Raw genomic sequence first — 15,394 nt, forward strand, 5'->3', positions numbered from 1 at the left:
TCTGGGGGTATTCCCTTATGTCTTCCCTTTTCTATTTCAAGTTCATGGGCACTAATTCTAAATTTGGTTAACTCATTTAATGTTTTACAATTATTTAACAATAAATATTTTTCAAGGCCTATATTATTTTTAAATAGTCTGTAGGTCCTTAATTTATTTCCTTGCACCATGCCAGGTTTGTCATTATTTAATTGGTTAAGCCAAATTTCATCATATTTAATTCGGAGTTTTTTAATGATAATTGACTTTATATGAGATTTGTGATTTAACAAATATTCTGGGGTTAAATTAAGATATTTAAATAATGAATAAATGCTTTCCAACCAAGTTCCTGAGAAAAATGTGACGAAAATTTTCAACTTGGCTATCATGTGTAAAATCATACAAGTGTTCGGTAAACAGGAAGTTGTCGAGTGATGAATCTGAAAACGCATCACACCGTATAGCTGACTTATATAAATCCTGAAACCAAATTTCAGAAATCCTTGTAATGTAGTTCCTGAGAAAAATGTGACGAAAATTTTCAACTTGGCTATCATGTGTAAAATCAGACAAGTGTTCGGTAAACAGGAAGTTGTCAAGTGATGAATCTGAAAACGCATCACACGGTATAGCTGACTTATATAAATCCTGAAACCAAATTTCAGAAATCCTTGTATTGTAGTTCCTGAGAAAAATGTGACGAAAATTTTCAACTTGGCTATCATGTGTAAAATCAGACAAGTGTTCGGTAAACAGGAAGTTGTCAAGTGATGAATCTGAAAACGCATCACACGGTATGGCTGACATATATAAATGTTGATACCAAATTACAGAAAGGGTGGATGTGTAGTTCCTGAGAAAAATGTGACGAAAGTTTCATGGGACGGACTGACTGACTGACTGACGGACGGACGGACTGACAGACAGAGGTAAAACAGTATACCCCCCCTTTTTTAAAGCGGGGGTATAATAACATAAACAAACGACAACTACTGTACATCAGATTCCTGACTTAGGACAGGTGCAAACATTTGCAGCGGGATTAAACGTTTTAATGGTATCAAACCTTCTCCCTTTTTCTGAAACAATAGTATAACATCACAACATAGAAAAATACACGATAAAATACAGCATATAAATTAACCATAAATTTTCATGAAATCAAAAGTAATAACATCATAGATTCATTGGACTTTAATGTGGACCAATTTGATAAAAGGTGCTTTAATGGGGCTCAAAATCCAAAATCTATAACATTAGATTAGATTCATAAAATTGAGAATGGAAATGGGGAATATGTCATAGAGACAACAACCCGACCAAAGATCAGATAACAGCTGAAGTCCACCAACCAACATATCAAAGAACCTAGAGAATTCAAAGTTTTTTTTAAATCAAACTTAGTTTAATTTTGAACAGTAATGCAGAACAATTTAAAAACGGGGCCCAAAATCAACAACTGTTTAAATAGAGATATGTCTCACCTGTTGTCATAAAATTCAGAAAAAAAGATAATATGATGAACTGCAACATTGCTAATTAAAACGAAGTTGCTTGACCATAAACCAGTGAGTTGACAAACTAAGATGGACTGAAAGTCATGTTACTTTAAAGAAAATATTGTTGTCTATTGTAAGTAGTTCCTAACAAACTAAAATAAGCAAATCCTTAACATATAAAAAAAAGTCACTGGACCATGATCTACAGGGGCAGGGCCTCCAAATAGTTGCCAAACTGATATGTACTGCTAGTAAGGTGTAATACCACCAAATCATGGTATGTCACATCTGGTTGTATACGAAAATAGGTAAAAACTAGAGGCTCTAAAGAGCCTGTGTCGCTCACCTTGGTCTATGTGCATATTAAACAAAGGACACAAATGGATTCATGACAAAATTGTATTTTGGTGATGGTGATGTGTTTGAAGTTCTTACTTTACTGAATGATTTTGCTTCTTACAACTATATCTATAATGAACTTTGCCCATTAGTAACAGAGAACTATATTTGGTAAAAATTTACATAAATTTACCAAATTAATGAAAATTGTTAAAAATTGACTATAAAGGGCAATAACTCCTTAAGGGGTCAATTGACCATTTAGGTCATGTTGACTTATTTGTAGATCTTACTTTGCTGAACATTATTGCTGTTTACAGTTTATCGCTATCTATAATAGTATTCAAGATAACCAAAAACGGCAAAATTTCTTTAAAAATTACCAATTGGAGGGCAGCAACCCAACAACCAGTTGTCCAATTCATCTGAAAAATTCAGGGCAGATAGATATTGACTTGATTAACAATTTAACTTCTTGTCAGATTTGCTCTAGATGCTTTGGTTTCATAGTTATAAGCCAGAAACTGCATTTTACCCCCTATGTTCTATTTTTAGCCGTGGCGGCCATCTTGGTTGAATGGCCAGGTCATCGAACACATTTTTCAAACTAGATACCCCAAAGATGATTGTGGCCTAGTAGTTTCAGTGGAGATTTTGTAAAAGATTACTTAGATTTATGAAAAATGGTTAAAAATTGACTATAAAGGGCAATAACTCCTAAAGGGGTCAACTGACCATTTTGGTCATGTTGACTTATTTGTAGATCTTACTTTGCTGAACATTATTGCTGTTTACAATTTATCTCTATCTATAATAATATTCAAGATAATAACAAAAAACAGCAAAATTTCCTCAAAATTACCAATTCAGGGGCAGCAACCCAACAACCGATTGACCGATTCATCTGAAAATTTCAGGGCAGATAGATCTTGACCTGATAAACATTTATATCCCCATGTCAGATTTCCTCAAAATGCTTTGGTTTTTGAGTTATAAGCCAAAAACTGCATTTTACCCCTATGTTCTATTTTTAGCGGTGGCGGCCATCTTGGTTGGTTGACCAGGTCACGCCACACATTTTTTAAACTAGATACCCCAAAGATGATTGTGGCCAAGTGGTTTCAGAGGAGAAGATTTTTGTAAAAGATAACTTTAATTTACGAAAAATGGTTTAAAATTGACTATAAAGGGCAATAACTCCTAAACGGGTCAACTGACCATTTTGGTCATGTTGACTTATTTGTAGATCTTACTTTGCTGAACATTATTGCTGTTTACAGTTTATCTCTATCTATAATAATATTCAAGATAATAACAAAAAACAGCAAAATTTCCTCAAAATTACCAATTCAGGGGCAGCAACCCAACAACCGATTGACCGATTCATCTGAAAATTTCAGGGCAGATAGATCTTGACCTGATAAACATTTTTACCCCATGTCAGATTTGCTCTAAATGCTTTGGTTTTTGAGTTATAAGCCAAAAACTGCATTTTACCCCTATGTTCTATTTTTAGCCGTGGCGGCCATCTTGGTTGGTTGACCGGGTCACGCCACACATTTTTTAAACTAGATACCCCAATGATGATTGTGGCCAAGTTTGGTTTGATTTGGCCCAGTAGTTTCAGAGGAGAAGATTTTTGTAAAAGTTAACGACGACGACGACGACGGACGACGGACGACGGACGACGGACGACGGACGACGGACGCCGGACGCCAAGTGATGAGAAAAGCTCACTTGGCCCTTCGGGCCAGGTGAGCTAAAAAATATTCCGTTGAATTTTATAGTTGTAGGTTATTAATCCTTCATTTTATTGCAGTAAAACATTTCTATGTCTTGGGTATTTCAAAGCACCATTATTTTTTATTTGGGATTTCTATTGAATATGTTGTACACTTTAGGTTACATGGTTACTAAAGATTTTAAAATAAGGGGAGAAATTTGATTGGTTAACTTCCAGTGATGGTTATTTTTTTACATGCAATGAAATGTTATGTGAATTTTTTTCTTTTATAGTACTGGACAGGATAAAACTTTACTCATGCCAAGTTTGAAACAAAGAAATATTCTGCACATTTTTTTGAAAAGTGCAAATTTAACAAAGACTAATAGGGGGAAATCAATGGTGCTGTGGTATTACACCTAGTAATACAAGGTTGTATATATAGTTTATAGAAAACATAATTCTTATGAAACTTACTTGAGCAGAAAATTGAACAATTGCTGAAGCCACCAATGATGATGACATCCACGACATTGAAATGGCTATCCTTATAATTATGTCTCTCTTTCAGTGACTTAATTTCAACACAAGTGAGACAAAAATATAAATACACATGATCATGTAGATGGGGCATATATCAAAGAACCCAAAGATTTCAATTTTTGTTCAAATAAAACAAAGTTCAGTTTTGGCAATTTGGACCTTGATGTGGACCAATTTGAAAACTGGGCCCAAAATCCAAAATCTAAATAAAGGGTTAGATTCAGAATAATAAATTAAAGGACTGCAAGAATTCAAGACATGAATTATTCCCCATTGAAATTGGCCAAGAAATAACCAAATTGAATGTACACAAAGTATTAGTAAAGTATTGTTTTGGTTACTTAAATTCCCAAACAGTAAGGGCCATAACCCCTTAAATCAATCTAATTTGTAATATGTAAATTTTCTTTAAACTTGAGTATTAGTATAATAGAAGGCACCTTTGTCAAAGTGATGGAAATCACTCATGGATAGATTGGAAGAGTAGACTGAGTAATTTTGAATCATATTTTTATGTACGGTGATACTCGTACAGTACGACCGTATGCGTATTTTGAATAAACAGCTGCGCCATGAGCGCATGATACGCCCGACGTCTTGTGTGGAAGTTTTATGCAATAATCATAAATAGTTTCTGAGAAAGTTTTAAGCAATTACCATTTATTGCTTTTGAGACATGGCGGGACATGTGAAACCCCCAACCCTGTTCTTTTTTTACAAATATCACTAAAATAAAATTTTGAATCAAACCAAAAACTATACAGATCTTTAGAGTAATATAACAAAGAAGTGTGTACAGTTTCAAGCAATAATCATAAATTGTTTTTGAGATACGGCGCGACATGTAAAATCAAAGAGCAGAATGCTCTGAGGGATACGATTGCCATAGTTTTCATTGACACATGTATAGCAGTTCTGCCAAATCTTCATTAAGCAAATGCGTGAGATTTGGTCAAAATTGAAAAGATCAAAGAGGGGGGGGGGGGGAAAGATCCAAGGATACTACCGCAAAAAAGTATGAACATGTGTGAGTCCCGCGCATTTTTGGCAGCCCTGGTACAGCTGGATAGTATTATTTTCAAAACTATTAAATTCAACTGCACATGCAAAATGTAATAATCTGAATAGTCACTCAACTTTAAAAATAGCCAATCCCGGATACAAGTGTATGAGCAATGTACTTATTGTGTTTTATTTTTGTACTATCAATTCCAAGTTTACTTTCCACAGCAGTCACTGAGAATGAGAGAAGGTCATTCACTTCGTATCTTATCACCGTTAATTCTAGGAGGAACCCCATTTCCAACTCTTTAAATATTATTTTCCTTTGGGTCAGTGGGCATGACTCCTTTCCGTACACACCGCTCTGTTTAAATTGAGATCGTTCTGAATATAATACGACGTTTATCGACATCTAACAAGTTAATTTTTCTTGATGAGTTGTATTGTATTTCGATTTAATGGAAAATACTTCCGGAAGGGAGACAACTCGAAACGATAATATGGAAGACTCCATTTCAGCTGAAGGGGTGTTAGGTAAACTGTGGACTACATTTATTTTAATTTAAATGATGCATATGATTTAAAATTATGCAACAACAATAACCCTCAATAGCAGACAGACATAGAAAGAATCCCATGAGTTTCAAATTAATCAATGAAGCGGGGAATCCATAAACCACTCAATCTGATACCCCTTGAAATCAAGAAAACTATATGTATACGCATTAATACATAACAAACCCGTGACTTGTGATTTGGAACAAGAATGTTTATTAAATGATATGATGAATGGTTCTCCATTTCTTTATCGGAGAGTACAGTATCAAATATCAGTTTCATAACGGTAAAATCTGGAAAAACTCCACTTCAGTTCTTATATGACAGAAATAGAATTATCGGAATTCAGAAAACTCTCGCATTTATCAAAACTTGGGAATTCCCTCTGACGTGTTTCTAAATTTATAAAAACACTAAATATAAATACTGCTTAATTCTGATTTTTCCGTCTCGATAAAAACATGTATATAAGTCAAGGGAAATATCAAGCATGAAGATTATGAGAAGAACATTACAGGAAAGTTGTTTATGTTCAATCCTTATGCCTGTTTTTACCTTTTAAAGCAAGACAATCATAAGAATCTGAGATGTTGCTGAATGTTTAGAATAAAACGATCTTTAGATTAATATAACAAAGAAGTGTATAAAGTTTTAAGCAATAATCATAAATCGTTTTTGAGATACAGCACGACATGTAAAAACCCCCTCCCCCTTTTTTACAAAATACTCAATAACTCAAAAATGAAATTTTGAATCATCACCAAAAAGTATACAGATATAAAGATTAATATAACTAAGAAGTGTGTAAAGTTTTAAGCAATAATCAAGAATCGTTTTTGAGATACGGTGCGACATGTGAAAAAAAACACACCCCTGTTTTAGTTACAAAGTGCCGTAGTTCAAAAAGTTTAAATCTTATTTTCACCAAAAAGTATACAGATCATTTGATCATCATAAACAAGAATGTGTCCTCAGTACACGAATGCCCCACTCGCACTATCATTTTCTATGTTCAGTGGACCGTGAAATTGGGGTAAAATCTCTAATTTGGCATTAAAATTAGAAAGATCATATCATAGGGAACATGTGTACCAAGTTTGAAGTCGATTGGACTTCAACTTCATCAAAAACTACCTCGACCAAAAACTTTAACCTGAAGCGGGACAGACGGACGGACGGACGGACGAACGGACGGACGGACGAACGAACGGACGGACGGACGCACAGACCAGAAAACATAATGCCCCTCTACTATCGTAGGTGGGGCATAAAAACAACTATATTAAGTTTCATGAAATTTAGATAAGTTGTTCTCAAGTTACGATGCGACATGTTTACGCCGGACAGACAGATGGACAGACACTGGACATTTGTATACCATAATACGTCCCGTCAAAAATTTTGACTGGCATATAAAAAGTATGCATTCAGTCCAGACTATACATGTGTACAGTCCAAATACTTATATGGTCAGGAATATTCATAACTGTTCCACAAGTTTATAATGTCTGGAAACTAGAAAAATGCTTATTTGGGCCCTTTTATAGCCCCTAATTTCTAAACTGTTAGGACCATATCACCCAACCTTTATAAACTTTTTTGGTTATAAAATTTGTGTTCAAATTTCATAGATTTCTATTAACTTATACTTAAGTTATTGTCCGGAAACCAAATGTCTTAGGATGAATATGACGACGTGATACCAAAATATAATTTTTTTTGCAGTCATATAAAATTAAAAATTAATATTCAAATAGTAACTGTATATATATATATGGTTAAATTTTGTGTTTTCTTAGTCATATGAATTTGTGTTAAGCATGCTTTTTTAATGAATGGTGGTGTCGCAATGCATTCTTCATAGCACGAAAACCCATAAGACGAGGATATAAACTTTCAGTAGACTTGTGAATGTACACACAATTGCATTTTATTAATAAAGATGTTTTAACAAAATCATTATCTTCTTCGATTCACAGTCAATTATTTCATTCAAAAGCAAAAAAAATCAGCAACCAGGTGCTCCCCATGGCGCAGCTTTAATAATACGGACGCAGAAGTCAAACCCTGAACAGTTGGGGCAAATATGGACACAACATTCAAGTTTGATACAGCTCTGAATTTGGATAGTTATCAAATTCTTGACATTATATGAGTTTCTGACACAAAATAAATGTCAAGATCTTACAAATCTATTATGCAATATTTTAAAAAAATTAGAATTTGAGAAATTTGGGGGAAAAAAATTGAAAACTACTACAACCACCCTCTTTTTAGCAATGAGTCCAAAACCTGACATTTCTTTATACATAATTTACAAGTAGTGTAAGGGAGGTAAATCTGAACATACAAAACATTGTATGTTAACTGTTTTTGAATTACCTCCCTTACACTGCTTTTAAATTGTCTTTATTGTCCATTGACCAGAAAAACTTAGTTTTTCCCCTTTTTTGACCCTAATTTCCAAAAATTTCGAGCCATAACCCCCAAAGTCATTACTGCCCATCCCTTCATGGTATGGAAACTTGTTGTATAATTTCAGAGAGATTCAAACACTTAAACACAGGTTATTGTTTGAAAACTACAAACATGCTTATTTTGGGCCCCTTTTTGGCCCCTAATTCCTAAACTATTGGGACCGTAACCCCCAAAATCAATTCCAACCTTCCTTTAGTGGTATTGAACCTTCTGGTAAAAATAGAGATCCATTCACTAAATCCTAAGTTATTGTTCGGAAACTAAATGTGTCTTGACTGAACAACGATGACACCATACCATTATATGACGCAAAAAAAAATTTGCGGTCGTATAACAATCTTTTGGTGCCCAGACAGTCAGTAGTCTTAGGTTCAAGTATTGCCTTTCTTTTGTTAAAGACAGCAACTTGTTTTACAATATCTAAAATTCTCAACTTTTGAGATGCAAAAACATGCCTTTTATAACAATTTTTCTCAGGTTAGCTCATATTTTTTTTATTAGAGTTCAATGTTTCATCTCATTATATATAATTAATTCAACAGAAAAACTAATGGTGCAAATTAAAGATCATAAGTAATTGTGCAAGAAAAAAAATTGCCCTATTGGGGCTAGTAAATGAGCACTGTTCTGAAAATAATAGACATGTGAGATTTTCATTGTCCATGAAATAACACTAAAATTAAAAGTAAAGACATTTGCAAAGGACAGACAATTAAAATTCTATTAGAACAAAGAAGTATTGAGAAATTCAAGAAAAAAAGATAGTTTGACTTTTTTACTTGTATAAGCAAAAAAAATCTAATATCTGAATCTGAATAACTAAGGGACATAACTAAGCCAATAAAATTATTTACCTATACAAGTTAATAAATATCTTACAAATTCACTTATAAAGTATATTAAAATTTACTTCTTCTAAGTAAATAAAAACTACTTGTACAAGTAGTACCCCTGACTGGAGGATGCCCCAGCTAGTATTTATTGTTATAAGGGGTCATAATACAAGAACTTTAAAAGCGACGTTACCTAGATTTGTACTTGATCTGACTTTTGTGAAAGAAGCATTGTGTATACAAGTCATGTACATTTCAACAAAATTAAATCAATTTTTCCATTTAAGGAATGACTGCAATATTTTTTCTGTCTATGAAGAAATAACATAAAAAATTTGGTGCATACTGAATAACGTGCATAGCGGGTAATTTAACAGTGTGCACCACATTTTTAATGTTATTTCGAATAGACAGAAAAAATATAATTAGTTATCAAAGGTACCAGGATTATAATTTAGTACGCCAGACGCGCGTTTCGTCTACATAAGACTCATCAGCGACGCTCATATCAAAATATTTATTAAGCCAAACAAGTAAAAAGTTGAAGAGCATTGAGGATCCAAAATTCCAAAAAGTTGTGCCAAATACGGCATGTACGGCTAAGGTAATCTATGCCTGTGATAAGAAAATCCTTAGTTTTCGAAAAATTCAAAGTTTTGTTAACAGGAAATTTGTAAAAATTACATTATTGATATTCATGTCAACACCAAAGTGTTGACTACTGGGCTGGTGATACCCTCGGGGACGAAACGTCCACCAGCAGTGGCATCGACCCAGTGGTGTAAATAGTTATCAAAGGTACCAGGATTATAATTTAGTACGCCAGACGCGCGTTTCGTCTACATAAGACTCATCAGTGACGCTCATATCAAAATATTTATTAAGCCAAACAAGTAAAAAGTTGAAGAGCATTGAGGATCCAAAATTTCAAAAAGTTGTGCCAAATACGGCTAAGGTAATCTATGCCTGGGATAAGAAAATCCTTAGTTTTATGAAAAATTCAAAGTTTTGTTAACAGGAAATTTGTAAAAATGACCACATTATTGATATTCATGTCAACACTGAAGTGTTGACTACTGGGCTGGTGATACCCTCGGGGACGAAACGTCCACCAGCAGTAGCATCGACCCAGTGGTGTAAAGAGTTATCAAAGGTACCAGGATTATAATTTAGTACGCCAGACGCGCGTTTCGTCTACATAAGACTCATTAGTGACGCTCATATCAAAATATTTATTAAGCCAAACAGATAAAAAGTAAAAAGTAGAAGAGCATTGAGGATCCAAAATTCCAAAAAGTTGTGCCAAATACGGCTAAGGTAATCTATGCCTGGGATAAGAAAATCCTTAGTTTTCGAAAAATTCAAAGTTTTGTTAACAGGAAATTTGTAAAAATGACCACATTATTGATATTCATGTCAACACCGAAGTGTTGACTACTGGGCTGGTGATACCCTCGGGGACGAAACGTCCACCAGCAGTGGCATCGAGCCAGTGGTGTAAATAGTTATCAAAGGTACCAGGATTATAATTTAGTACGCCAGACGCGCGTTTCGTCTACATAAGACTCATCAGTGACGCTCATATCAAAATATTTATTAAGCCAAACAAGTAAAAAGTAGAAGAGCATTGAGGATCCAAAATTCCAAAAAGTATATATCAGTCATTCCTTATAATTAATTCTAAATTCCATTTTAAACTGTAGAAAACCACGAAAAAATGCTGATGACGTCACGGTCACATGACTAAATTATGTCTATGGGCTGATAACAAAATAATGTCAGTCAATCAAAAGAGGTGTTAAATCCAAAATTAAATTATTTGTAAAGGTGCATAACCCTAGTAGAACGGTAACCAGATGCTCCGCAGGGCGTAGCTTTATACGACCGCAGAGGTTGAACCCTGAACGGTTGGGGCAAGTATGGACACAACATTCAAGCTGGATTCAGCTCTAAATTTGGATTGTGATTAAATAGTTGACACAGCATAGGTTTCGGACACAGAATGAATGTGTTCTAATGAACTTAAAATTTTTGTTTTCTCTTAGAGCAATTCACTATGCTGTTGAATATTAATCCTCTCAAAACAAGAATGTGTCCTCAGTACACGAAAGCCCCACTCACACTATCATTTTCCATGTTCAGTGGACCGTGAAATTGGGGTAAAAACTCTAATTTGGCATTAAAATTAGAAAGATCATATCATAGGGGACATGTGTACTAAGTTTGAAGTCGATTGGACTTAAACTTCATCAAAAACTACCTTGACCAAAAACTTTAACCTGAAGCGGGACAGACGGACGGACGAACGAACGAACGGACAGACGGACGGACGGACGGACGCACAGACGCACAGACCAGAAAACATAATGCCCCTCTACTATCGTAGGTGGGGCATAAAAATGTTTGAAGAAATTTTCTTTTTTATTTATGAAATTTCAAATGAGAAAAATTGAACCCAATTTTTTTAATCACATCTCCCTTTCCCTTATTCCAAAACTAATCTCAATTAAAATTTCTAATGGAGTTTGCAACAATAACTACTCATTTAAATACATCATAAAATATTAAGATGTAAAAAAAAACTGCTTGTTATCACTGAATGTTATTTATTATAATTTATCAGTTGGTAGTAAAAAGTGAATATACATTGTATATTGTATATAACAAAGATTTAAGTTGATTCTGGACAAAGAAAGATAAATCCAATTAAAAAAAAATCTTGCTATTGCACAATATTTTGCAATTAGATATTTCTTGCTTACTATTCTGGACAAAGAAAGATAACTCTAATTAAAAAAAAATTTGCTATTTCACAATATTGTGCAATTAGATATTTCTTGCCATTGCGCAATACTGTGCAATTGAAAAGACTTGCTATTGCACAATACTTAATATAATAATTTTAGATCCTGATTTGGACCAACTTGAAAACTGGGCCCATAATAAAAAATCTAAGTACATTTTTGGATTCAGCATATCAAAGAACCCCAAGATTTCAATTTTTGTTGAAATCAGACTAAGTTTAATTTTGAACCCTTTGGACTTTAGTGTAGACCAAATTGAAAACAGGACCAAAAATGAAGAATCTACATACACAGTTAGATTTGGTATATCAAAGAACCCCATTTATTCAATTTTTGATAAAATCAAACAAAGTTTAATTTTGGACCCCGATTTGGACCAACTTGAAAACTGGGCCAATAATCAAGAATCTAAGTACATTTTTAGATTCAGCATATCAAAGAACCTAACTGATTCATTTTTTGTCAAAATCAAACTAAGTTTAATTTTGGACCCTTTGGACCTTAATGTAGACCAATTTGAAAACGGGACCAAAAGTTAAGAATCTACATACACAGTCATGACAGTTAGATTCGGCATATCAAAGAACCCCAATTATTCAATTTTGATGAAATCAAACAAAGTTTAATTTTGGACCCTTTGGGCCCCTTATTCTGTTGGGACCAAAACTCCCAAAATCAATACCAACCTTCCTTTTATGGTCATAAACCTTGTGTTTAAATTTCATAGATTTCTGTTTACTTATACTAACGTTATGGTGCGAAAACCAAGAAAAATGCTTATTTGGGTCCCTTTTTGGCCCCTAATTCCTAAACTGTTGGGACCTAAACTCCCAAAATCAATACCAACCTTCCTTTTGTAGTCATTAACATTGTGTTTAAATTTCATTGATTTCTATTTACTTAAACTAAAGTTATTGTGCGAAAACCAAGAATAATGCTTATTTGGGCCCTTTTTTGGCCCCTAATTCCTAAACTGTTGAAAAATAAACTCCCAAAATCAATCCCAACCGTTCTTTTGTGGTCATAAACCTTGTGTCAAAATTTCATAGATTTCTATTCACTTAAACTAAAGTTATAGTGCGAAAACCAAGAAAATGCTTATTTGGGCCCTTTTTGGCCCCTAATTCCTAAAATGTTGGGACCAAAACTCCCAAAATCAATACCAACCTTCCTTTTGTGGTCATAAACCTTGTGTTAAAATTTCATAGATTTCCATTCACTTTTACTAAAGTTAGAGTGCGAAAACTAAAAGTATTCGGACGCCGGACGACGACGACGACAACGTGATAGCAATATACGACGAAAATTTTTTCAAATTTTGCGGTCGTATAAAAATGACACCACCAAAATTCAAACTTGATTGTTTAGGTTTCATAACATTTGGTTGAGACAAACTTAAGTCAGAGAACAGAAACAAAAAATTCCAGCAATATTTCCAATTGTAAAGGAGCATAACTCTAAAATGATGAAAGCGATGCCACCAAAATTCATCTTTGGCCTGTGTTTTGTGGTAATTATTTGTAATTAACAATGTGTATAAGTTTCATAATATTTGGTTGAGGCAAAACTTAAGTTAGAGAACCAAAACCAATTTTGGGACACACTGACAAATGTACAAACAAACAAGGGTAAAACTTTATGCCCTCTTCACTACGTATACGGCCATGGCTTTAAAAAAGCACATAACTAAATAAATAAGTCTTAAGTAATGAAACTTCGATTAAAACACAATTTAATTCTTCTAATTGTATCCAACTAAACAAAATTCTTAAAGTGTCCCAATAAATGTTTATGCAATATTTTGGGTTAACAAAAAAAGTCTTGATTTTAATGTTTAACATGTTTAATATTAATTATGTCATGTACATTTTGTATGTGATCAGTTCACAAGCTAAAGTAAAATTTGATTCCAGATTTTGATTTGGGATTATTTTATTGTAATTTTCTTTATTAAAGACAATACAATATATTAACATGATTAAGATATCTTACCTTCATAAATAATAAAATTTTATTGATGGATGACCTTCTTGTATTGCAGAGGTTTTATTTCAGCAGGTGAACACTAGGACAACTGTCAGACAAGTCTGACATCTTCATGATCTTGTGGCATTTAGACATCTAAATAGTAATATGACTTTACCATGTTTACTTGTACTAGAGTAAGCTTACCTTTTCTGCAAGAACAACACAAATTAACTCTCTTACTATGGTTTCTTAAACTTTTGGAATGACTGATCTTACCTTGTCTCTATAAGATACACATAAAATGTATCCTGAACTTTCATGGAAGTAACAGTTCTTTTCTCTGGTTCTGATACTGTAATTTCCATCCATTGTAACAAATTTTTCTACAACAAACAATCAACACTGTCTAAGACAAGTAAACTAAAATGATTATAAAATGCATTTATATACATGTATAAATCAAATGTATTAAAAGTACCTGTATATAGCTCAAATTGACCAATTAAGCTAATGTGTCATTGAAATTGCAAAGTGACAATGATACTTTTGTAAATCTTGTCATCATGTTCATGTTTTGGTTCAGTTTTCAACAAGGAGCCAGTGATGTAGGGTTTTAATTATTATCCACTTATGTCTTTACATGTATAAATAATATGTAGCCATAAATTTTTTCACACATACAGTAATAGTAACCCATTCAGGAAATGCTAAGTTCTGCAAACAACTGTTGTCTGCTCTTTGGTCCGGTTGTTGTCTCTTTGACATATTCCCCATTTCCATTCTCAATTTTAATCTTGATTTTTTATTTCAGTGAAAATATTCTCAAGTACATTTCTTATGTTCAGATCATTAGTGCATTTCAGCAGTTTTTGGTTAATGATTTCTCTAGAAACTGACTAAATCGCAAGTTTGATCCCTCAGAAAACCTCCATCTTCTACATGTTCTAAGGGACTAATCTCATAAATAAACATACATGTATGCAACTATCCAGAAAAGTTGTAGGTTAAGATAATATCTTCATTAGTAAAATTGAAACTAGAGGCTCTAAAGAGCCTGTGTCGCTCACCTTGGTCTATGTGAATATTAAACAAAGGAAGCAGATGGATTCATGACAAAATTGTGTTTAGGTGATGGTGATGTGTTTGTACATCTTACTTTACTGAACATTCTTGCTCCTTACAATTATCTCTATCTATAATGATCTTGGCCCAGTAGTTTCAGTGGAAAATGTTAGTAAAAATTTACAAATTTTATGAAAATTGTTAAAAATTGACAGACTATAAAGGACAATAACTCCTTAGGGGGTCAACTGACCATTTTTGTCATGTTTGACTTATCTTTAGGTCTTACTTTGCTGTACATTATTGCTGTTTACAGTTTATCTCTATCTATCATGTCTATAATAATATTCAAGATAATAACAAAAAACGTCAAAATTTCCTTAAAATTACCAATCATGGGGCAGCAACCCAACAACCGGTTGTCGGATCCATCTGAAAATTTCAGGGCAGATAGATCTTGACATGATTAACAATTTCACTCCGTCAGATTTGCTCTAAATGCTTTGATTTTTGAGTTATAAGCCAAAAACTGCATTTTACCCCTATGTCCTATATTTAGCCGTGGCAGTCATCTTGGTTGGATGGCCGGGTCACCGGACACAT

General features: G+C 33.5%; 1 protein-coding gene across 1 annotated transcript in view; it reads right to left on the reverse strand.

Moving 5' to 3' along the window:
* Nucleotides 1-15,394, reverse strand: part of LOC139510154 (sorting nexin-4-like) — an 87,671-nt gene that overhangs the window by 59,390 nt on the left and 12,887 nt on the right. Inside the window, exon 2 of the mRNA XM_071296501.1 lies at nt 14,006-14,112. Coding sequence (XP_071152602.1) covers nt 14,006-14,112 — 107 coding nt within the window. The remainder of the gene's footprint in view (nt 1-14,005; nt 14,113-15,394) is intronic.

This window comes from Mytilus edulis, chromosome 2, assembly GCF_963676685.1.
Source record: "Mytilus edulis chromosome 2, xbMytEdul2.2, whole genome shotgun sequence".
Taxonomy (NCBI): domain Eukaryota; kingdom Metazoa; phylum Mollusca; class Bivalvia; order Mytilida; family Mytilidae; genus Mytilus; species Mytilus edulis.